This window comes from Phalacrocorax aristotelis, chromosome 12 (genome assembly GCF_949628215.1).
Source record: "Phalacrocorax aristotelis chromosome 12, bGulAri2.1, whole genome shotgun sequence".
NCBI lineage: Eukaryota > Metazoa > Chordata > Aves > Suliformes > Phalacrocoracidae > Phalacrocorax > Phalacrocorax aristotelis.
This window is the reverse complement of record NC_134287.1, coordinates 12,744,336-12,769,666: the sequence shown is the minus strand read 5'-3', so window position 1 is coordinate 12,769,666 and position 25,331 is coordinate 12,744,336. Positions and strand designations below refer to the sequence as shown.

The 25,331-nt window shown below is 41.3% G+C and overlaps 1 protein-coding gene across 10 annotated transcripts in view; it reads left to right on the top strand.

Moving 5' to 3' along the window:
* Nucleotides 1-13,818, top strand: part of GPAM (glycerol-3-phosphate acyltransferase, mitochondrial) — a 32,057-nt gene extending 18,239 nt beyond the window's left edge. For 9 of the 10 annotated variants that reach the window (XM_075107558.1, XM_075107566.1, XM_075107564.1 and 6 more), the window contains exons 12-21: nt 811-896; nt 1,917-2,032; nt 2,744-2,814; nt 3,927-4,191; nt 4,685-4,827; nt 6,360-6,437; nt 9,448-9,588; nt 10,345-10,534; nt 10,644-10,702; nt 11,923-13,818. In XM_075107558.1, coding sequence (XP_074963659.1) covers nt 811-896; nt 1,917-2,032; nt 2,744-2,814; nt 3,927-4,191; nt 4,685-4,827; nt 6,360-6,437; nt 9,448-9,588; nt 10,345-10,534; nt 10,644-10,702; nt 11,923-12,039 — 1,266 coding nt within the window. In that variant the 3' untranslated portion in view covers nt 12,040-13,818. The remainder of the gene's footprint in view (nt 1-810; nt 897-1,916; nt 2,033-2,743; nt 2,815-3,926; nt 4,192-4,684; nt 4,828-6,359; nt 6,438-9,447; nt 9,589-10,344; nt 10,535-10,643; nt 10,703-11,922) is intronic. The other variant, XM_075107556.1, reaches the window with a different exon arrangement.
* The last annotated feature ends 11,513 nt before the right edge of the window (nt 13,819-25,331 follow it).

Genomic DNA, 25,331 nt, shown 5'->3' with positions numbered 1-25,331 from the left:
GGTTTTTCTAAAAGAGAGGAGCTTTGGGCGTTAATTTTGGGCTTCTGCAGTTCTGTGAGCACAGGCTTAGAAGCAGAAGAGAGTGAGCTGGCTGTGACAGTCTTTTAAGCAGCTTTCCTGGGAGGGAGCTGTTTTCCTGACCAGCAGGTTAAGTGGCTCTTTAGTTTCCCACATCAGTCTTTATAGCACTGAAAGAACACAGTGTCCTGAAGACAGAGTAATGTAAATGCTAACCTGTAAGGAGAGGTGTTTGGTTTTTGAGAAATTTGGGATTCAAGAATTCCAAGCATGCAGTACCCTGCCTGCTTCCTGGGTGCTTTAGTTTGTGGCACTGTGAGGGGTCTTGCAACTGGGGTTTCTACACTGGTGTTTACTTATGGAGAAGTTCCCTATCCTGGTGTTTGAGGAAAGCAGCAGCAAGCAATAATTACAGTCTCTGTGTTGTTTCTGAAAGGGTATTAGACTTTGCTCTCATTCATGTTAATGAAGGCAGTTCTTATTAATTTAATCACGGAGAAGCTAGTCTCAGAGGAGTTGTTCCCAGCAGGGTGCTGACAGGGGTTATGTATTGTTTTGGTTGCATGGATTCCTTGCTTTGGGAAGTTCACCTTTTCATAAAATAAAATCAAAAGTGAGTAAAATGTTGCAAACTTTTAATTTCTGTGGCCCTATTACTGCTCTTTTAGGGTGAGCTATTTTTAATCACAGTTGCATTTTGAATAATTGCCTTTTTCACGTAATGGTATTGCCAGTTGAATCCAAGAATAAGGTGGGAAAAGTACAAAAAAATAATAAATCTTCTCTTAACAGGAATATGTAAACAGCCAAAGCCAAAAACCTGTGCCTGCTCCTCTTTCTTTGGAACAAGCTTTGTTACCAGCTATACTTCCATCAAGGTAGAGATTTTTTTTGTGTGCTGGGGAGAGGAAGAACAGTTTGCGGGTTTTTTGTTTATTTCTTTGTCTCTCTAGTGTTCTGCATTACATTCCAGGCATTGCTTGAACTCCCCAAGGATAATCTAATTGTGTACAGAAAAACTAAAAACTTAAACAATTTTAACTGTGCAATTTATTATAAGAGTTGCATTCTTTCTGGGGAGCTCTGTTTAAATAAGCTTGAGGAGGCTTTTTTAAATTTATTTTCTAATTTTAGTGACCTCTGTTGGTTGAATTTTAAATTTTATGTAATAACTTAGGGAAGAAAATGGCACACATAATGAAAAATTAAGGATTTGGTTTTAAACCTCACAAACATTTCAGGTGGGTTTGAGTATAATTCCAAAGCAAGTAGGACTTGTGAGTAAGTAGCCTTTGCTCAAGGAGGTGACTGTCACTCAGAAATGAAGACTATGCTGAAGGGCTAGGTCTGCATTTGTTCCATGGATATACATTTTAGTTGAGGTCTTAGCTTGACTTGGACAAACCTGTGTGATCCTAGCAGAGTCAGTCATTTATCTTTAGAAAATTTTAGGTCCATGCAAAAGACCATTTCAAGTTTGTAGAGAGGTTGGGCTGGAAACTGCCTTTTAGGCAGATTTGGTTAATCTGCTGTTGTCCATATTCACTGAGGGAGAAGAGCTGTGCGGGGTGCAAATGATGTAATGGCAAAGTCAGGAATAGCCATAGGACAAGGTAAATGTTCTTGTGTTCTTGTTTGCAAATTGTATTGCAATGTTTCTTTTGGTAGTCTTATCTTGGATTGTTGTTTAGGGTGAAGTAATAATCTGGGAAAGTTGGTAGATGTGAAAATTTTTGTGGAGCTTGCCATGCATCACATTTTTGTGCCCTTGCCAGACTGCATAGTGGTTTTTTGCACTGCGATTCAGTTAGTGTATAAAAAAACCCCAATCAATCGAGGTTATTTTACATTTTGATCAAAATCTAAATGTCATGATGTGAATTTTACTCTGTATTCAGACATAATGACACTGTGGATGAAGGTACAGAGGCCTCACTGCCCAACTCCAGGGATATCACCAGTGAACCCTTCAGAAGAGAGCTGATATCCAACTTGGCTGAGCACATTTTGTTCAGTAAGTGTTATAGTATCACTATCAGCTACCTGGTTTTTTTTGCTGATCGCATGAGCTAACTTGCTGTTTGGTAACGCCATTCTTCCCAATTCCCTCCATTCAGATGATCATTTCATGACTTCAAATTCTCTCTTGACAATTCTCCATCCTTTGCCTCCCTCTTTCCCTCCTCTTCAAGGTTTAATAAACTCTCCTTCTGATTAAGGACAAGCTTTTTATTCTGTTTGTTTTGGTAACTTATGTATTCCTTGGACAAGTATACTGAACTTGCTGTACTCTGCAGAGTTTGATTTCACTGATTTCTTATCACTTCATGTAAGAAGTTATTGCAGTGTCTTAATGGCATTATTTGAGATAATACCCATGTGAACTCATCTAGCTGCACGGACCAGTGTTGCCAGGTTTTATAGATTATGTGGTGTATGCTTCATCAGTAGATCTGTGATTTGTGGTATGAGGCATGCATGCAGAATGGTACTTAGCTTAGTAGATGTTTAAGCTTTAGTCAGCCTTCTTAGGTCAAGTTACTTTCATTTGATTACTTTAATACTGTCACTATATAGACATAACACGCTTTGTATTTCATTCAGAAGGTACAATTTTGTGCCAGTATCACTTTTTTTTTTTTTGTTAAATAATGGGTTCTCTTTCACTTATAATGATGTTCTGAACTTCTCAGGTGCTTAACAAGTTTATCTTGTTTACATCTAGCTGCTAACAAGTCCTGTGCTGTGATGTCTACCCACATCGTTGCCTGTTTGCTGCTGTACAGACACAGGCAGGTAAGAATTCCGTGCTGCTTAAACAGGCAAACATTACCTTGGCCTTGTGAATTAAAAAAATAGTATGATTTTACTATTGTATGGTAGTAATAAATAAGAAAGATGCATTTAAATTGAAGTGGATTTGAGGTAGCCTGGGTGCTAATATTCTAGTTAGTAGTGGATGCTTGAAGATAAGCCATTATTGATGGGATGATAATAAATACTCACGTGGAAATAGATTTTTTTTTTTGTAATTCAAAATGTGATTACGCTTTTTTAAAAGAATACATTGTTTTGGTTCATTGTATTAAGGTTTTTTTTCTAGTCCTTAAACATATTCACTAATGAATATATTAGCAACTCTTCTGTTAATTTTCAAATTAGTTTTGCTGTTCCTTGGTACTAGAATGTTATACTACGATGGCAAAATCATACTAATGTTTAACTGAAGTCTTGTGCATGGGGCATGGAAGAAATTTTTTTTTTCTCCTACAAGTGTGTTTAGCATTTTTTCTGAAATCCTTCTGCCTTGAATCTGAAACTTTTATTGCACGTAAATTGAGAACAAATTGAAAAAGATTGGACAGACAGGTGATCTTCCTAGTTGAGGACGGTATCGCTATTGCTGTCAGTCCAGTGTTTTCAACTGTCTAAGATAATGGGATCAAAGAAGCATTTTACAATGTGATCTGAAGCCATCTTGACAAAAACAAGGAAAGGAAGTGCTTGAGGGGAAGCTTTTCCTCATGTCCCCAAACAATTGAAGAGAAGTTCTGCTAATTACAGTATTCCCAGATAACTGATCATTCATTCTATAGCATAAGTAATGGAAATATGGTATATCGAACATGTTCTTAAAGTATAACTCAGGTCTCTGCAGGGTATGAGATAAACCAAGAAGCAAAGAAAAAACTTGGATTCTCAAATAGCTGCATGGCTTTAAAATATAATTGCATATAATTCAAAACCTGTGGACTGTTTTAAAAATATCTGTGTGAAAACAAGGATTTCTAATACTACTATTGTGCTTTAGATTTTTGAAAATTAGTGGCTTGTTTATGTGTTTGCTCTATACTCCTGTGCAAAAAAAAAAAAAAGTGGTTTCAGTTTGATTCTGATTTTACTTCTAGGGAACTGATCTTTCCAGGTTGGTAGAAGATTTCTTCTCCATGAAGGAGGAGGTCTTAGCCCGTGACTTTGACCTGGGATTTTCAGGGAACTCAGATGATGTTGTCATGCATGCCATCCACTTGTTGGGGAACTGTGTAAATATCACAAACACTAGCCGAACCAATGAGTTCTTCATCACTCCCAGCACAACGATACCTGCTGTCTTTGAACTCAACTTCTACAGCAATGGTGTGCTTCATGTATTTATTAAAGAGGCCATTATTGGTATGTGTTGCGGTTTACCAAGGAAAGAATTTCTTGTATCTGCACAACCTCCCCAACCCCCCATATATATATGTAGTTTACATATATATATTTCTTCCCTCTCTGCTTCAGCCCATGTTTCCTCTAACAAAAACAATTTTAAAGTGAACTTGGTTTTGGTTTGTAGAATGCTTCACTTATTTTTCTCATCACCCTTTATCTTTCTTGGAGGTATTCATGTATCGGTCACTGCCTCAGGCAGGGCACTATCAGAGTTCTGAGCCAGTATGGCAAAACATGTGCTTTGGTCACAAATATTTTAATGAGATTTTGTTTCATTTCAATCTGACTTTAATTGGACACAAATGAAGTAGTGGTGAATCTGTCTTCATTATTCAACTGCATGTGTAATGTTTGACTGCTTTAGGTCTAGAAACAGACAAAAGTTTTAAGTTTCCTTTGCTGTTAAGCTCTATGGAAAAATAAATTTTGCTTGTGTTTGTTTCTGCCCTAGCCTGCAGTCTTCGTGCAGTTCAGAGTAGGAGGTACAGAAATGGTACCAATGGTGCTTCTCCCAGTTTGATTAGTCAAGAACACCTGGTCCGAAAAGCTGCCAGCTTGTGTTACTTGCTTTCTAATGAATTTACTGTGTCTTTGGTAAGTAAGTAGTTGCATTAATTGTCCATGTCTTTTTTTTTTTTCTGCTTGTAACTGCCTTTTACTATAAACGGAATTTATGCTTTCTTCAAGTGTCTCAGTTCTGATATGTTCGCTGTAAGTACAGCCGAATGATAATGGGTATCAAGAGGTTGAACATCCAAGGAAACATTTGAATGAATGTAGCTCCATCAGAACAGTTCATCTGGAAGATGTTTGGCCTAAGATAACACATGAACTAACTTGGCACACTCCTGTCACTACCTTGTTTCCTGGCAAGGTGTGACAAGATCAGTCGATCCGGTTTAGGGGATACATACTGAGTGCACGTCCGCTGCTCCTGCAGGTGCTAAGTGGGTGATGCTGGGGTGAGCCTGCAGCACTTCTGCTGTGCTGGCTTTAGGCCTTCCCTGAGAAAGAAAAGCTGCTCGCTCTATCTCTGTCAGCTTCCCACAACTTGAGATTGGGCTTCTTAATGCCTTCTAACAGATTTTGTATTGCTTATGTCATTAGACCGTCACAACTATATCTGCATTCTGCTAAAACTATTTAAATATTTTTTTTCCTTAAACAAGTACAAGTCTCTGAGAGTACCCAACTCAAATGAGTTTGCATAGATGATTGAAATTACGCTGGCAACTAAGGCTCTAGATTCTGAAGATACTCTTAATTTGCTTAGGAGTGCAATAGTCAGTGTGCCACACCTAGTACTTAGTAGCAATTTTAAACATGGCCTGACTTTGGTTTTTGTTTTGTTACAAAACACTGAGGAGAGGTGATGTTATCTGAGTTTGCAGTCATGCTGTATACTTACACTCTGTATTCCTGCAATTTTAAGTGCTAGATATTTTTCTCTTATGTGCGGAAGTTCTGAAGATTCTTGAATTACTTCTTAAATTTGCACACGTTTCTGACTTGTGCCTTTTTAAAATGAAGCATAAGCCAAATTTAGTATTGTTGTCTGGGCAGTAATGTAGCTCAGATGGTGGGGTTCTTCAGTAACCTTATCCTTCTGCTTTCAGAGTTAACAATTGACTTTTTTAACTTAGAAAATATTTCCTACATTATTATGAACAATGTAAAAGAGGTTGGTTTTTTATTCAGTTTCAAAACACATAGGGAATTTCTTAAAAGTGTACTTTCCTTTAAATTATAAATGAACCACTGGTGTGAGTCTCAATGATTTTAGTTTTATGATTATTTTATTGCAGGATTGTTAACAAACTAAAATTTGGTTAGAGGCGATTAAAAGGGGAGAATATTTAATGTGGTTTTCTACCAGTAATGCATTTCTTAAAAAAACCTGGACAAATTTTAAATATCATATTTCGCTGTGATTTTTTTAGTGTCTGCCTGTCTGCCAGGATAAACGTAAGAGTGGTGCTTTAGGATTGTGCTGGTAAAAGTTTAATAGCTTGCTTAAAAGGAATAATACTGCTGTATCCAAACAACTTGTACTGCCCAGGGAACTGGTGTTGCTATAATGGGTATAATAGAGGTGATTTTCTCAGTGCATTTCTTTTGTTATGCAGCCTTGCCAGGTGATATATCAAGTTTGCCATGAATCTGTGGAAAGGCTGATACAATACGGTATTCTTCTGGTGGCTGAGGTAAGGCGCTAGACACACCAAATGAGCTTTTTTTGTTGTGCTTGACTTCACCCATAGGTAGTTTATGCTTCTTAGTTGAGAGTCTTGTTCTAGATATATGCTGTTACTAAAAGCTTGTAACAACAAGTCCAGGGCTGATACTACTTCATTCTTACATTTAAAAGCATCAGACATTTGGATATAGTCATCCTGTGATGCTATGAATGACTGTGTCATTTTACTGTACCAAACTTACTAAGGAAGATACATGTTTTATACTGTCATGTAAAATGGGGATTTATTTATTATTGGAGCCCTTTCAAATTCTAGAACAGCTACATGGAGTTTTACTCTCTCTACTCTACAGGAGTCAGTAGTCCAGATCTTTTGTCATTCTTTGATTCCTTTGCATTGGTCTCAAAATTATCGTAAACCTCCTCTGCTGGCACGGTTTGCAGTTCCAGGGGCGTGCTGGGGTCACTGTGTGGCGCAATCTGCCAGAGGCGTGCAGCGTAAAGAAACCCTGGGGACCAGGGGCAGCTGACTCAGCATACCTTTGCTTCCCAAACTTTTTTTGTGCACAGCAAACAAACCTTGGTGCCCAGGAGAAAGCATCAAAATTTAATGAGCAGGCAGAAAAAAGTTACATATTTGGCTGTTTTCTTCTTGCAGCTCTGCAATTTCAAAGCAGGCTAGAGCTGCTTCTGGTGTATTTGTTAACGGCCACTGCTTCACTCTAATCTTGCTGCATGCCTTTTGATACATGCTTCCATTTTTATTCTATGTAACCGTAGGTACTATTTAATTGATATACCTGGATACTAAAAATTCTCCTCTGGAGTTACTACTGCTTGCTTTTTATCTGAAGTACTGACATCTTGTCATCTTGTCATGCAGTAGATTGTAATCATTATTAGATAAATCCAAACATGAATGCTAATCCAGAGGATCAGGAAGAAACCTGTATGTTCCATGCCTGGGGACAGTTGAGGAAAATAGGCGTGGGCAGCAGTAGATCCGCATCTCTGTCTACTCAAGCATGAAACCTGTCTTGAGGGTTCTTCTATAACTGTTGGTTGCTGAGTCTGGTACTTTGCTGTTTATAGCTGAGGTACAGGTAGCTATTAGGCAGTATATAAATATTTGTCTGTGTTGTCTGATATACACTACCAGCACAACATTTGAATGCTTAAAAAGGAGAAATATTCCATCAGTAAATGTCTTTAAACTTAGAAAACCTCTGGACCTGCTTACTTCTTTTAAAATATTAAGAATTTGCATAATCAGTGCAAATGCTGTAAGCAATAGTTGTTTCATGACTTCAGACAGGTTGGAAATGTTTGTGGGGTTTTTACCACCTCTTCTCTAAGATAGGTAGCCAAGTTCTGCCACTTTTAATTATTCCCTTTACTGCTGACATTAACACGTTGATAAATTTCCCATTAAATTGAGCTTGATCGATCCGTGCTTTTTTTTCAAATTCTCTTCCTGTGGTTCTAGTGTCTACTGCAAAAACTAAGAAATACTCGTAACACACAGTGACCTCTGGCATTTTTTTAAACTTATTTTGTGGCCTTTGCTTCATTCAAAATAAAACATTTGATCAGAATGTAAGATTGGAAGGATGTCGTTCTTCATTTGCTGCAGAGACCTTTTTCTTTGTCACGAATATTATGACAACAATAACATCTACGAGGTGTCTGTTATCCATTTCGTTTTAATCTTGCCTGATTCTCATTTCTAAATGGAGTAACTGTATGGGGGTTTCTCGTGACGTAGCACTGATGACCTTAGAAAAGTCTTTCTGTTCTACTACTTTAAGGAAAACAAATAATGGTGAATGATTGACACTAAGGCTTCCCTTATTCTTTCCAGTGTATGTTTATTATCTCTAAAACTCATTTCTGAAGATGCATTGTTGAAGTTGAATGTTGCATCAGACACTGATCAGTCAGGTGGAGTATTTCTGTTGCACCTCAGTTACTGTACACCTGAACTTCTGACATACCTGCATTATTGCACAACAGAACAAAATCAGTATTCAAGTACATCTAGTATGTATATATGTGCTTATTGTTTCTGGCAGATTACCTCACTATGCCCTTGCAAGGGAACTTTACAATACTTTGCAACTCTACAAAGCACTTTACTAATTAATGGTTTACTAAAATAGATGGTTTTACTAAATAGACGAAAAGCAAACAAAGAACTCTTCTTCCCTCACAATATTCAAGTTAAGAAGTTCTACCAAGGGTGTTCTTGCTGTCACGCACTCAACTCGAAAGCCTGAAGAAATGCATACTTACTTAAGACACCTACCTGCTAATAAGTGTCAATCCCTGTCTGGCTCTGAGGGCGGATTACTCTGGGGCATTTGTAGGCTAAACTTGGATGGTGCTTGTCAGGGTGATTAGCAGAAGGGAGTTGCTGTGATGCAACAGGTGGAGGGGTCTTAATGTCTCAATGTAATCAAGGTTTAAACAATCTGGGGCCTTTGATTAAAACTGGCTTATTCTTTTCCAACCAATATCTCACTTGGGGGCAAGTACAAGAACAGCATCACTAGAGGCAGTTAGTTACCACTTCCAAATAGTAACTTGTGGTATTCTGCATTAATTGAGATGTTGGCGATTGTAATATAACAACAGAGTTTACTACTCTGTCTGCAAGGCAGCAGTAGTACGGAGGTTAGCAACATCCGCATCCAGATAGCATCTCAACTTTTTATCCTAACATAACTGAAAACTTTATCTTGGCATGCTACTGCATGGCCTCTGGTAGGAAGATTCAGAAACACTTGCGAAGATTTTCACTTTCAGGTGACAGGCAAGCTAAAGAAAAACAGTCTGTTTCACCAAATGTCTCTCCTCTCTGCTTATCTCAACCCTGTCTATAATAGGGTGTCACTTGCTTTCATTAAATATTGGTTAATGAATGGACTGATTAAGTTAGATGAGATTATAAAATAAACCTATTTTTTGCTTGGATTTTGGTTTTTTACCTATTTACTGCCTTTTCTTTCAAATTTAAGCAGGATGATCAGGAGGATGTTAGCCCCAGTCTTACAGAGCAGCAGTGGGATAAAAAACTCCCGGAACCATTATCTTGGAGAAGTGACGAGGAAGATGAAGACAGTGATTTTGGGGAAGAGCAAAGAGATTGCTACCTGAAGGTAATATTCTCCTTAGGCTAATAACTCTGAAGCCTTGAAAGAGAGACAAACTACTTCACTAGTTCAGGAGGGGTAATGATAATTTTTTTTTTTCCTCTGGTTCACGGTGTAGTCTTGTATTTTGCTACAGTCAGTAAAACACCTTTCTCTCCTTCCCATGAGGAAAACACCTGAAGAAACATCAAATAATCTTGTAGGGAGGTGGAAGGGCAATGGTTAGTGTCATGAAAACTGATAAAGGCTCAAGTATCTTAGCCTCTAAATGTTTTGTTCTTTACTGACTGCACATGCTCTAAAAGTGGCACATTGTGCTGGTATTTATTTTCAGCATAAATGTCACTTCATCGGTTGATCTCATTGATTTTAGACATATTACCAGTGTTCTCACAGAGCTGACACAAACACTCTTCAGCGTATCTTGTTAACACTTGGAAACTTACGTCCATCTCTGTGAATGTATGGCAACCCTTCTGTTGACTGCAGAACAGTATGGTGCCTTTAATTTTATCTTAGGAAAATCGTTGTTAATATCCTGAGGGAGAAAAAAGTAGCACTGATCTGTGATGTGCAGTGCCTGCTTTGTCCCGCGTAGTACGCTGCTTTTTTGCTACGCTTTCGTAATGTGCTGTGTTGTGCCCCTGTACTCCTTTTTGCACTAAGCATTATTTGGGCTGTCATTTTGCTGTGTGCTGTGTTGCAGGTCCTTTCTTGTTTCTGCTGGTCTCTGTCACTTAAGCTATCGTTGCCCTTTCTTAGGTGAGCCAGTCCCAAGAGCACCAGCAGTACATCACTTTCCTGCAGAGGTTGTTGGGACCTTTACTGGAGGCATATAGTTCTGCTGTTATCTTCGTGCACAATTTTAGCGGTCCTGTTTCAGAGTCTGAATACCTTCAAAAGTTACACAGGCACTTAATAAGCAGGACGGAGAAGAACGTTGCTGTATATGGTATGTTAAACTGGTTTTGGAACTGGATTTGATTCATTCTGTTCCTCCTAGCACAAGTTAGCCCAAATCCAATTGCAGTTTGTCTATCTCTCTGTTTTCTTTCTTGCAGCTGAGAGTGCTACCTACAGTCATGTGAAAAACGCAGTGAAAGTCTTCAAGGAAATTGGGGTAAGTGTTCGGTGATCAAATTTGGAGACTGTTAAGTTTCGTTTTAATGATGAGCACAATCTTGACAATTCATGAACCTGTTCAGTGTCAGTTTAAAATATAGGAATGTATCTCTGCAAATGTGTTGTGGCTTTTGAGGATTTTGCTTCCCTTAAAGCTCAGGGCTGTAGCAGAAGATCCCACACTGCAGAACAGGGCACTTCTTGCCTGTGAGAAAACCTGTCTAGCTGAGGGCTAGGTGACTAGGCATTGTTTTTATTCACAACAAATGAAGTTTCTCTGCTCTGCTCCGTGTCCTTACTGGACATCAGTGATGATGTTGGAAGGCTGCAAGCATGCTCTGTGCTTAGTGACAGCTAAATCTAAGTTTGAAGGACTGATTAAGTCTTCAGAAAGTATTAGTTACTGAATTTTGGCTTAGCGGTGATTGATGCTCCAGCAGAACCATCCTAATAGACCTCCAGTGTCCACCCCACCACGAGGATACAGATCGTCTTTAAATAACAAACCAGTTTTGCACTTTACCACTATCCTCTCGAATTTTAAATTGCTTATCTAGATTTTGCAAATGAAGAGTATCTTTCATTAGAATGACATGACTTCCTGAATACCAGATGGGATTTAGCATTATAATTTTGACAGCATCAGCATTTAGGCAAAGTATTGCTAGATAAAGGTTTTTAAGTCTTTGTCCTTGAATTCTGCTCTATTAAATAATCTAACACTAGTCAGTCTAAGTGAAGGTGTCTTCCTGTAGACTGTAAGAGCTGTAAAGAAAGGACGTATCAAATCCATCATTTAATTCTAGTTTATTCTGCTGTTGGAAAAGTGGAACTAGATAGCGTCTATTGAGCATCTATTCAGAGCATAGCATCTGAATTCTTGTTTTCTAAGTGCTTACGCTTTCAGTTCAGGTGCCTTTTGAGCGCATGTTTTATCCCTCGCTGTTAGGAGCTGGCTGTTTATCATACACTGTGCTTATTTCTCAGTTTCTCTCCTCCTGTACCACTTGAAGGGCTTCAATATTGAGTGAATTCTAATGATATCTAAAGGCATTGCTATCTAAGCCTCCAAGAAAGGAGAAAAAAAAAAAAGTCTTGTAAATGAGGGCAAATTTATTATAGTATACAGTAGTGTAGTATACAGTAAACTTCTACTCACAAAAGGACAGACATGCCTTGAACATGGTCATACTTACCTACATTCATGCTGTGCTTTAGGTTTTCAATCAGACGAAACAAAGAAGAGACACCATTTTGGAACTAAGCACTACGTTCCTACCTCAGCGCAACAGGCAAAAACTACTGGAATTCATCATGAGCTTCATGGTATTATAGACCACATATAGCACCTTTGTCCAGGGACACAAAGACAGGTTTTGACACCGTGTCAAAGCCTGGGGACATTTGCTAATCCTTCAGAGTGTAAGGTGCCACTGTCTGGGTAAGGCCTTCTCTGACTTGAACTACTGGAAGACAAGTGCCTTCTTATGTATGCATTTATGGGTTTCTTACAGTCCCAATCCTGTTGTAATACAGCGATACTCAGATGACACTTTGGATACAAGTAAACACGTTGCAAAAATAAGATAAATTATTAGAATTAGATTTAAAATGAAGAGTGAAGTTTTATCAGTGTTATGTTTTAAATATGCTTTTAAAGACTGTAGCAGATGCACAAATACACATCTTTGTCATCTGCAGCTAACCCTGCGATCTTGAGCTTAGCTGCAACACAGTTTATGGCATAAACAAGTAACTTTCATTCCAATTCAGATTTATTGTTTTAAATAAATAGTTTAAAAACTTTGCTTAGGCAGGATATATATTTCATGGATAAAGCCATAGTTTTTCATAAATATTAACATAAATGCCAAAATCCTAATGAGAATAATGGTTACAGACATCTGAGGATAATGATCATGTAGCAGATGATTGTGAGAAACATTGTTAGCAGGCACACCTTGCACTATTAGAGCTGTGTAGTGCAGTGGTAAATTGCACTAATCACTGCTGGCATGAAGAATGTGAGAGTAGCCTTCTTGTTTTTATTATGGCATCTGTCATTCAGCCAGATGAAAGTCAGGAGACAGTTGCCTGAATGTGAATATTTTGTAAAATCTTAGATTATTATTTAATTGAGAAAAGCTATTAGGGTTTTTTTTTTTAATTAATAAGATGTCAGATTTTTTTTTAAAGTGGAGTAAAGACTTGATTTGGTGAAATAATATTTAATTTTGGCCCTAAAAATTTCAGCAATAACTTTTGCAATTCTTTGGAAATGAGTGTTCATATTGTGTTCTGTTGCTGAGGAGACCTAAATTGGCATGAAGTAGTAACCTCGAGAAACACAGAAATATCATAAACAATATACTTTTGACTCAGATCTAACTGACAAAAAAAAATTCACAGACAAAACTGAATGATGAATAAATTCTGTCCTATGAAACAGGACTCTGGTCTTGCGATTTGATCCTTTTGCGTGGAGGACTTGCACTGTAGATTTCATCTTCTCTTCATGTGAGTGGAGATCAGATTGCAACCTGTAGTCCTGTACTCTAGTACAGCTGGTCTAGCTGAAGCAATAACTTGGTGGTATGTGAAGCTGGTTTGCTTGTGAAATGTGCTCTTCCCCATTTAGATTGCCTTCTATATGAGGGAAGTCAGACATTTCCATTACTGCAATGTTTCGCTTCATTCTCGCATCCTGGCCTTGTGAGCAGAAAATCCCTCAACCTTCATCATGTCGTCTCTGTTGCTTAACATAAATACAGAAGAGCATACTTGAATCCCAGCACTTGCACTGTTATGCCAGCACAAAACTGATGCACACAATTGGAGTTTGTGGCCAAGGAGCTCGCATTTCTACTGCACATTTGTCAACAAGAATATTTCTGTAAATTTTTTTATTAAATGCTGTTAATATTTGAAACCTGCAGTTTATAGTTTATTAGCATTAAGCTGTTAGCACTGTGAGACGCATGTGTTCTGTCACTAAACCAGGTGCTCTACAACACTTAAAGAATTTCTGAACCAAAGCTACATTAATATGGATAGAAACTGACCCTAGAGTCGCTTTTGTTCTCATGTCCTTCTGCTGACTCAGCAGGGTAGTGACTACATCACACATAATTTGTTTTGTGAAGTCTATTAGCTATTTAGAAACAGTCTCATCTCATACTAGCTAACGTGCACTGTTTGTTAACGCGATGAATGCTCCGTACAACAGTTGTTGCTGATGGCTTCCATTTAATGTCAAAAAAAGACTAGGTGCTTCTGAATAATGGGCTCTCATAGTTTACTGCATTTCAGTAAATCTAAAGCGTAGTAACTTCACTTACCAGCGATGACTGTACATCAAGAAGATTTTTTAAAATGAAGCAATACGAAGAAAACAAAGCTTGAGTCCTTTGATTAAGAATGTTCTGCCAACTGATGAATTAGTTGCTGTAAAACCCAGGGTACTGTGGCCACTGGACTGTTCTGGCTAGGTGTTGCAACTCAGATAACTTATGGCTTACATGAAAAAAAAAAAACTAGAAAAGTAAATCTGGTTAACATAAACCAGCGAGTGGGTAGGTAACAATGCATGTGAATACACATTAATGAATAAATTGTATGCAGAGGAGGGGGCACCTCTAAAACTGGTTTTGTATGAAAAAAAACCTGCATGTGAGAAGTCAGTGCTATGAACCGTATGCCACTGGAAGCCTTTGCATTCTGCAGCAAGGGTGTACGTATACACATACATGCAAGCGTGTATATTATGACACAGAACAACTACGCTTTTCCCTGGAAATAAAGCACAGAATATAAAATTGTCAGGCTGTAACAGTCAAAAACTAAAACCAACACTTTTGCACTGTATTTACACCTTCAGTGTCTTCTGATTTTATTAGCCTCTCACGTTTTCTTTGCTGATAGAATGCCAGGTTGAGCTAATTTCAGTAAAGTTAACCGGTAGAGAAGAAAGGACTGGCCCTGAATTACCACAAATGTGTTTGAAGACTCCCCTCTTACAAAGGCTTACAGGAGTCTTGTCATTCATACGAGCATGTTACTCCGGTGCGCAAGTCTCTTTGGGCCAGGATCTTTCACAATATGAGAAACTTAATCTTCCCATATGCGTCCTGCAGATCTCACATTTTTAGAGTGATGAAAACGTAGAATTCCAGCTACCCAGGTCCCCGGGGATCATAAACCTGTTAACACATTTACTTTCTACGCACACTGACGTCGGAGGCATACCTGCCTTCTCTTCGACAGGATAGGGCTTCATTCACCTGTCTCTGATTAGGAAGCACATACGCACACCTGCGTTCAGCTGCCCGCCTGCTCCACAGAGCAGTATCAGCATCGCCGTGCAGAAGGCGGCCGGGCTGGGAGGGGATGTAGGATACTGCTGCTCTTGTGTTGCTGTGCTAATGAGCCTGATGCTGCTTCCTTGAGAATGTTACCACGTTTACCTGTTACGTGTAATGCTGCGTCTGTTGTAGAAGCACGGAGGTGTACTGGAGGCATTTTAATAAATTAAACTGTTTGCAAATATGACATTTAACGAGCTCTTCTAGTGTTTTTTTTGGTTTTGTTTTGTTTGGTTTTGGTGTTTTTCTTCAAATAACCTGCTAAGATAATTTGTTCAATAACTTTGTCGCATTCCAGGTGGTTTCTGAAATTAAACCATGAAAATATTTCATTGTAGAAGTATCTCTACCAGTCTATGTGCTGGAGCAGAACCACTTAAAAAGCAGATTGAGGTGACGTCCTGAGTCTGTTCTCTTGCGAAGTGGACGTGCCCTTTTGCTTCTCTGTTTCCCCATCCCCACGAGGCTTTTGTACATGGCTTCCTCTTCTAAAGTTCCTCTCGCCTTACAGGGGCTGGGTGGTCATTCAGAAGTGTGGGGCGGCTCTGATGCTGCAGACTGCCCCTTCTCGTGGCGATTTCAGGCTGACCTGGAGTGCAATAACCACCTGTCAGCAATTCTGACAGCATCTGGCAAATGTGAATCAATCAGAGTGGGGCTTTAATGTAATAAAACCTGCATAGATGATCATTACTTAAATTGAGGAGGAGGGATGCTGTTTCACCCTTCAGGAAGAAGAAAAGTTGTAATCAACTGATTCTTTAGGAGGCCTCTAGCAATGTTCACATGCAAGCAAGGCTCGATTAATTGACAACTCTAGGCTGAGGCAGGAAACTAAAATTCAATTATTGTCAATAGCTTGAATAAAACCCAATTCTTATTGGTGATGACCTTACATGTTATTCTTTCTGTAAATGTCTTCCTATTTCTCAGTCTTTTAAAATCCCAAATGTCAGATAAAGCACTTATCTCCAGTTTTTGCTTAATTCAGTTTTCTTGTAATAAAAGCTTGTCAGGCTTATTTAGAAGGATCACTTGATTTGAGCTCTCTGCTTTGTTCTCTCTTATGGTACACCAAGTTTTCAGCAGCCCTGGATTTTCAGGGTAAAATCCACATTGATCTGAATTGCTGCTTGAAACATTCTCTTTTCAGTCTTCTATAGATGTTCACAGCACTGTGCCTTTGCTGGGTGAGAAGTACCGTCCTTATTTCGTCTCTAAGTTGGCCAACCTGTTAGTGTAATTGTCCAGAAAGTATCAGAGTTGATGCTGACCTTAGAGTAAGGAACTTGCTGGCTTTTGGGAAGAAACATGTATGAAATGTTCGCTGCTGCCTGTACTGTCAGAGTTCAGACCTGAGAGACCGTAAACCCCAGAGAGACCTTTAGATTTCATCTGCCATAAAGCATTGACAGTTACCGAAACAAAAGCTATTTAATTAATTATTGTATAACTTAGTTATACAAATACATGTGTATGTAATTATGCAATGCAAAATTTCAATAAAAGGTGTATGGCATATTTGCTACGAGCAATTGGCATGAAAAGGGTGTTTTCCAGCGTAGTAATAATATTGGTTCTTAAACAGATAGTATTTGCAGTCTCTTGGTCTCAAATGTTTTACAGAGCCGCAGTCTCTGACAGATGAGGAAGCCCAGACACGGAGATCGGACAATGTGTCCAAGGCCGTGCGGGGGTTCAGTGACAGCTATGAGGCTATTCTTTTGCTCCTAATCTTCGTGTCACTTCTGATGCTGTCTTGTGTTTTCCTTAGCAAGTGATGGTAGTTTGAGGAAGGCTGCACGTGTACAGGTACTAAGTGGATTCTTTTTCTCTCCTTAAAGCACAAATTGCAGTCAGAATGGAAGAATCATGGAGTGGAAGAATTACTAATAGTACTGGCCATGATTCTGCTAGCACCTCTTCTGGGCCTTGTTTATTCAGCATCTTCGTTAGTGACCTGAGTAAGGGAAGAGAGAGTTTGCTTTTTAAATTTGAGGATAACAAGACGTGGGAGAGCCAGGTAGTATATTGGAGGTTGTCATGATCCCAATGGTAATGATACACTTTTGGAAAGACCTGAAGGCAAAAAGAAGAATGCAATTCAGCAGGGGAAGTTCAAGGTATTACAGCTGAGAGAAGAAAAACTAAATGCACAGGCACGGGAGAGGGAAAAACTGGACCGTGTAGCAATTCTTTGGCAAAAACTCCAATTTAGTGGCATATCACAAGCAGAACATGAGTCAATAGTGCCATGCTGTTACGAAAAGGACAGGTGTCACGCAAAGATACCTTACACCTGCACGTGAATGAAAAACACAGGGCAAGACTTCCCAGCGCATTCAGATTGATAAGGTCTCAGCTGGGGTACGTGTTCTGTTCGAGGAGCTCTATTTGAAGGATGATATAGGCAAGAGGGAAGGGGAAAAAAATGGCTTTTATTTTCCCCTTTGTGGAGAAGAAAAGAACCTGGCTTATTCCCTGGATATGGGAGTACCCAGGTTGGATGAAAGTAGTGAACTTGGTCTTCAGTTGCAGTGAACAGAATCAGGTTCTGTACTGTAAACTCTTTTTCTGTAAGCACAGAGAAGCACCGAAACAGACCACCTGAGGGGGCTGATGTTTCCCTTGTGGGTATCGGGTCCCTGTCACTGCTGGTTGCACCGTGCTGCGTAGCCGCGAGCAGAATGGAGGGGAGGTGAAGCTCTGCCTTCCAGGTCTGGGCACCTTTGCAAAACAGAAATGGCTTTGTGCAGAAGCAGCTTGGTCAGGCTGCTTTGGCCGGTGGTCTGGCTGGCTCTTTATCCCCGAGACCAGCGGCAGCTCTCATATAGATTATATTTGTTCCTATAATCATTCAGGACTAAAATATATGAGGACTTTATTCAGGTTGTTCTGTAAAAATGTTTGCTTAGTGTTTCTGACGGTCAAAAAGCAGATGGAGTGCCAGCAGTGGTCAGGAAAAGGAACCGAGAAGAAACCACATAACATCACCGTGCCTCTGCGCTGCATCTTGAGAGTTGTGTGAGCGCTCTCAGAGACGCGTCCTGCCTCTCCCAGCAGTAAAATCCCCAGTGGCTGGAAAGATGGGTTGGGATCCTGCCCCTTCCACACCGTTCCTGGCAGATTACAGTAACAGATTACAGATTAACCCTGTAGTCTTTTAACAGATTACAGTTTAACTCTGACCCTGCTTTGGAAGTGCTGAAAACCAAGTGATACTTCCTGAGTTTTGGGTTTACAGCTGCCTTGGCTGCTGTGTTATCTCAGGAATTCAGGCTCCAGTGATTGTATCTACCCAAAGGAAACAACAACATTTATAAATGCGACAGTGGCACTATTTTAGCAGAATGTGTTTTCTTTGGAAGGCTTTCCAGGATCCTCAGAAAATAATTCAGCAACCTCTTTAAGCAAGCTCTGTACTGTGTGATGGCTACCGTGGAATTGGTACCCAAGATGGGTTGTTAGCAGCTAGTTGGAGCACGTCTATAAAACGAGTTTCTCACCTTTGATTTGTTGTCCTTGTTCAGATGAGGCTAAGGACGGCTGATAGATTGGTTTTGTTCCCCAGTTAGGCATTTTGCATATCTGTGGAAAGTTTTACAGGCTCACCTTATGGCTATGTTAACATACGTGTTCTCTAAACCTAGCTGGACCCTAATTTTGGCAGCAGTGCTAGGCATCTTTTACAATCAGCCTTCCTCTTGTCTCTGCAGGATGGAGAAGGCTAATTAAACTACTGCCTGTCAGAAAGCTGTAAAAGCCATTTTTCAGTGTTGCTATTTCCCCTTCATTAAATTTAATTATCATAATTCAGCACCTTTGCCTACAAATCTCTCCCTTTGTCTTGCTGGCTGGCCATTTAGAGCCTGCAGTTTCCTCTCTTTCTTCCACCTGTGTGCGACAAGTTTAGCCACTCATCCTCATCATCATTCCCATTCCCAGGTGCTTCTCATCATTTTTCCTTTTTAAAAGCACATCTTTGGTTGGGTGACTCAGCTTTCTCATTCAAACAGATCTTCCAGAATATAAAAATAAACTCCTTTAAAATCCAGACATGGTAATTAAAATTAATTAATGTTTTTTATTCTTTTTTTCCTATTGGAAAATCCTGTTTCCTTAAAAATTGATGTGTTAAAAAGCAGCTATATTTCTGTCTGTGCTTCCTTATTTTGGCAAGGTGTTTGTGAAAGAATTAAAGCTGAAGAAAGACTTTGCATTGAAGTAGTGTCTGGGGTTTTGAAAGTGAAGGTCGACCAATAATTTCTGCATAAAAGTTTTCCATAAAACCATTTAGCAAAACAATTGGATGTGAAATGGTTGTGATGCTGATTTCAGCTGTCACTGAAATGTCATTCATCTCGTCTTCTTTTTGGAGCCTAGCTTGGTTAATCCAGTAATATTTGTTTTCCTGACTAAATGTTGGTTTGTTTTTTTTTTTAAAAAAAATGGTCAGCCTGACTCCATGAGACGAACTTTAACACAATGCTGCAGAATAATGTGTTCTATGCAAAGAAATTATGTTTTGAGGAAGCCATACCACAGGGCACATTCCTTGAAAAATATTTTTTAAATCCCCCAAAGAAACCATTACGTGCAATAAAGTGAATGTTCCCTGTCTCTAGGAGATGGCGAAGCTTAGACATGTTTGTGTGAACATTTAAGGAATACTTAGATATGATGTGAATTAGTTCTAAGTTTCAGAGCTCCTCCATCCTTCCCTCAAAACTTCAGATTCTGTCCCTTTTACCCCAGAATGTTTCTTCTTGTCCAAGAGTCTGGGAAAATTGTTTTAGATATTGGGCAAATCCTATCCCTTTACTAGCTGTAATCATTAACCCAAGTTGTAGTTGAAGGAAGTCTGAAGCAAAGAAGCATAGAAATATTAGCAGCTGGTATTTCTGGATGTACTCCAGAGAGTTAGGAGAGCGAACCAGGGCAGGAGGTTGTGTGTATGTTTTTGTCTTTTAATTCCTTGATTTGAAGTTATCCCTTTGCTGATGCAGAAGGCAGTAAAAATGAAAAATGTTGGAACCAGTGACACATGTAGTTAATTTTCTGAACTAAGTAAATTAAGTAGAAATTGGTTATTAATAATTCAAAGCAAAATGCTAGATAAGAAATTGGAGCAGCTTGTCTATCATTTTCAACCATTGAAAGACTAGTCTGAGCAAGGCAGTCCTAAGGTCCCTTCTCTCTTATTAAACCCTCACTTCTTCATTTATTAAGGAATCAGGTCTAAATGGTGCAGCAGGCATGAGACGTTGCTGTTGCAATAGCCTGGTGTGTTGTGCCCTGCTGCAGACTTGGCATAAGCTGGAAGGTGGGTTCAGTGCAGGAAATTTTGGGTGTGTGGGACCTCCTGGAGATAGCCTGGTCACTTCCTTGGGGATTGTCGTTGTAGGTCAGGTGAAGAGGTGAGGAGCTGAGAGGGTGGGGAGAGTCGGGAGGGCTGTGCACCGGAGAAGGATTGGAGGGACGTCGCTCTGATACACAGAGATATGCAACTCAGCTCCTGGCTCTGAAATGGTCCCCAGTTGTGACCCTGGGAAGACCACTTAATGTTCTATGTTTGTTAGAAAGCCCTTCAGTGCCTGGGACGCAACAGCGTGGCGCCCTGAGGTACCCAGGTCCTGGGAGCAGAGCCGGAGCGTGGACCGGTGCCTCCGTGGTGCCGCAGGTATTTATGTGCGCAGCACTGTGCCGTACTGTGCTGGCAATCCTGACGTGCATCCCTGCGCTGGGCACCTCTGCCCCATCCCTGCCCCCGGGAAGAACAAGCGGCACCTGCTCAGCCGCTCCACGGCAGCGATGGCGCGCGTGGCACGCGCGGAGGGCTGCCAGCCTGGGCAGCTCCTGGCTGCCCAGCAGCGTCACGGCAGGTGGGAATACATGTGGGGAGGGGAGGCACGGTGAGACTCCCCATCGAGCTAGCTCGGGGTGAATTTCTTCTTTAATACAAAATATTCAGTTATCCCTGTTCTTGCTATGTAACTATAGCGATGTCCACTGTCCGCATGGGCTCTGGTACAGTGATTTCTTTCTCCCAACTCCTCGAACAGAGAGTTAACCTGGAGTCTGACTGCTACCTACTGTGCCAACCACATAAAGGTTTTTTTGTTCAAATTGCCTAAGAAAACACTTTCCCCACTGTTTGCCCCTCCTTTGCATTCAGGCTGTACTTTGTGAAGTAAGAATTGCCTCTCAGATTTATTAGGACTACAATAAAATGAAATGAGGAATTCCAAGGGAAAGGTGTAGTTGCCACTTATGTCTATGTGTAGAAAAATTCCTGGTGGCTGGAAAATGGGGGTAAGGACTTTGGCCCTGACATTTTTAACCTTTTTCTTTAGAAGGATTTTGTCATTTCACTAGCACTGATGAGCCGAGCTCCATCTTCAGTGTGTCCAGCAGATGGTGGTAGAGTTTCATCTATAGCTGCGATGCCCACCGAGGGCCTAGACACCACCGTTCCCACACTTCATCCCCCAGGCTGTCCATTAGAAATAAAACATAATTTCCTTGGCAGCCAGATGCCATACTTGCTTAACATGGAAAGAACTTCGTTTGGAGCTGACTTTATCTGTTGCTGTGATTGATTTTCATAGATGCAGGAGTCAGGCTGTGTTTGGCACCTGACACAAACACCACTACCTTGAAAGACCATGTCTAATGCTTGTGTTTACACTGCTTCAAGAGAAAATTTGCATTAGGGGGGGAGCTTCTCACCTCACCTTCCTCCTGCAACCTCTGGTCTGGACAAGCATTTTAAAGAGATGAAGCCATCACTCCAAGTCCAGACCTGAGCATGCCTCAGGTTTGGAAGTGTCCCAGGCACAAGAGCAGACTTGTGGGTTGCAGGCTCATATCAGATCCCCCTACCCTCCCACCCCATGCAAACTGATGCCCCTCTACAGCTGTGGCAGGCAGAGAACTGGGTCTTCTGCAAGGTAGGTGGAAAGGAAAGGCTATGTCCTTGGGATGTCTCGGAGAGCCTGGCAAGGCTGCCAGCTCAGCTTATCCCTCTTTAGATGTAAACCTTCCTCTGATGCTGGAGGGCAACTCCAAGACTTTGGCTGAATGTGGGTACAAGGTGTCCTCATAGCATCACTTCATCTCCTAAATATTCTGCAAAGCATTACAAGCATAAATTTAATTTTAAAATATTCTGCAGGCTTTGCCTTGTGAAGATAACCTTCTGAACTCAAGTGTCCCAGGAAGAAGAGTTGTTTAAACACCAATGAACAGCCTAATTCATCAGCACACAGTGTTTTTTACTGAAAAACCTCCTGATGCACTGGTGCAAAGCAAATTTGAACCTGCCCTAAATAAAAACTGAGAAGTCCCCCAAGTTTAAGAAATCCTTCAGGGCAGGGGAGTTAGGGCAGTTCACTCTACTGCACAGTGCATAGGCGTGGGATCTGGACAGGGAGTCGGCCAGTGCCCTGCTGAGCACCTCTGTCCTGGTGTCAGATGGCTCTGTGGAGCCCAGGAGTTGTGGTTCATGTACATTTCTCGACAACAGCGTTGATGCGGGCAAATCCTGCCCTTCCCCCTTCCCTGTCCCTGCTCGGTTCCTCCCCAATGCCTGTGTCCCCTGCTCGTAGCAGCTGATTTGAGGCTTTGTTAGAAGCGCAGCTGAATGAAACTCCGCAGATTCCTCCCCTCATCCCCTTTTCTTCTGGGTTATTTTTTCAGGTGGATCAAAGTCCCAGTCCAGCTCCTTGCAAAGCACCACTGGCTGCTGTCAGCACAGTGGAGGGAGCCAAGTTGGTGAAAGGAACAAATGATGGAGAAAGGTTGAAAGGAGGGCAGGAATAGTTTACACCAGTATTTTTAAGGGCCTCACCCTTAAGGCTTTACGTTTCTGTGGCAATTCAAGGAATTTCCAGCTAGCCCAAAAAGCAGGGTGTGGGCAATGAAGTCATGACAGGGTCCTTAGCTCCCTTCGCTCCTCCCAGATGATGCGCAACGCAAAGCTTACACCGGGGCCTCGGTCTGAGAAAAGACCAATTGCCTTAGAGGTGGTTTAAAAGTAAGGAGCATGGTGGTGAAACCCAGAAATCACAAACCTGAAGGCATGCTCTGAGCTGGAAGAGACTGCATTTAACTCCCTGCGCCTGTCCTCTGCAGCCTGGCCTGCTGACGGTTTTTGTTATTCTGCCACTAAACTGGTTGGGATCAGAATTTTATTCCTTTAGTCAAAATGACAAGGAATCAATTCCTCTGTCTTAAACTGCTTGTGAGAAAAGTGGTCACTCTGGCGCAAGTAAAACTCCAAAGGGATTTCTTCTGCAACTGAAATATTAGCTAGTCCATCCTGGGGGAGATTTATAGATACTAACACAGCCACAGGAGGGCAGCTATAAAACTCACAACTGCCCTTGTATCGGCTTATCTGTCCCTGAATGATTCAATTCAGGCTTATCTTGCTGCAGTAAACGTTTTCCTTTTGCTTTCCTCCTTGCCTTTCCCCCTCATTCAATTATTCTCAGACCCAGCAGCTTTTCAAGCATCCAAGATGGCAGCTCCCTCTACTCACTTGCCAGCTGGCAGCAGCGCAGCCAATGCTACTGCTAACATCAGCTTGGACAAACGTCTAGTCTTCCAAGCATCTGCCCCCTTGGTCTGCGCACCCAGTCTCCTTGCTGCTCCTGCTGGAGGTGCTTGCTCTGTAACGCAATAGTACTTTGAGCACAACAGGCAACTTGGATATTCAGCTTTTTATAGTCTGCAGCTTCTTCTCCTGGGGCTGAATGCGTCCCAACAGTGAAAAGAGGGACACAAATATCATGCGTGCTGTGGTAGAGACGCAGCCTGGCAGGAGATGCCCAACAGTGGCAGAGAGGGTTGACCTGCGAGGTCAGTTACCAACAGCAGGGTGATACTGGTGGTGGGGCAGGCAGGGCTCGCATGTGACAGACAGGCTGCTTTTGTAGGCACAGCAGGAAAGGAGCGCTCTGGGCAGGCGCACAGAAGGGGACAAGAGGATGAACTTGATGGTGTGTGAAAACCAACCCAGCAAAACCAAACAGCGGAGACTTCTCTACAGGTGCCAGCACTTCGGCTGGAGCATGGTGCTGAGGCACTGCAGTTCAGGAGCGTGGTCCCAGCGACCCCTTGATTTGATACAGAGCAGGAACATGAGCATTTGAATGGCTCAGGGAAGCAGTTGTAGGCATTGCGTGTTAAGAAATAAAATCACGTCTAACCTTCTGTCTCAGGAGCAGCTGCTTCATGGCCCCCAGCTCCCCACGAGGGTGGGAGCAGCATTTGGATCAAGCAGCAGGAGGCAGCTGCTGGGGAGAGGCGGCGGGATCCTTGAGGAGCCCTGCCTGTGGGTGGGAGAGGATGGCAGTACCATGCTGCCGGGCTGCTGCCGGAGGAGGCTGCCTTAGTTTATTCACTGAATTACACCATATGCCATTAAATCATTCCACATCAGACAAACCTCTGCTGTGGATGATTTCTTTTTTCCAGCATGGTTGAGTGGAGATATAAACACACGCAAGCTCTTTCTATATAATTTTCCTCTGCATGCTAGATGAGACCTGAAAAAATAAACACACATTTCCCTATGGGCTATGATGTTGCTCTAACTGGTGCTTTTGTTTGCTAGCTGTTACACATCCCTTCCAGTCTGGTGTCTTTGCTGTTGTCACTGTGATCCCTATTGCATCCCTTTGGTACTGCCCTGCAGCAGGGTGGGATGGTTTCCACTCTGCTCCAGCCTCAGTTAAGCAGTTTTTTCTTTCTTTGCTGGCACCAATAGCTGTTTGCAAGAGTGAGGCGTAGGTAGAAACTAGATATCATCAAGAGCTTCGAGAGCCTCAGTCCGATCTGCTTTGCTCTGCTTGGGATTGTGCTTGGCAATTTTAAGAAATGAGGCTCTTCAGACAGCTGGGACGTCTGTCTTCTTTTCCAGACAATTTCAAGCAACTTGCACAAGTCAGAGTAATTGCAGGTGTAATAACAAGCTATAATATCATCACTACACAGTCGAACTTGTTCGCTGTCCAAGACGCAGCAGTTGCGTGGCTGAACAGTGTGCACCAGCTAACCGGCCCCTCAACAGTTTCAGATCGGCTACCGTTGTACCGTCGTGTGCCCCGTGGGAGAGGTAAGGGCTGCTGGAAGATGTACAATGAGGTGGTGACAAGAGGTGACAAGACACAAATTCACAGGAGATAATGTTTCATTGGTTTTGCTGTTCATGGGATGCCATCCTTTACAAGTATAAATAGGTTACCCTCTCTTTTTAAATTC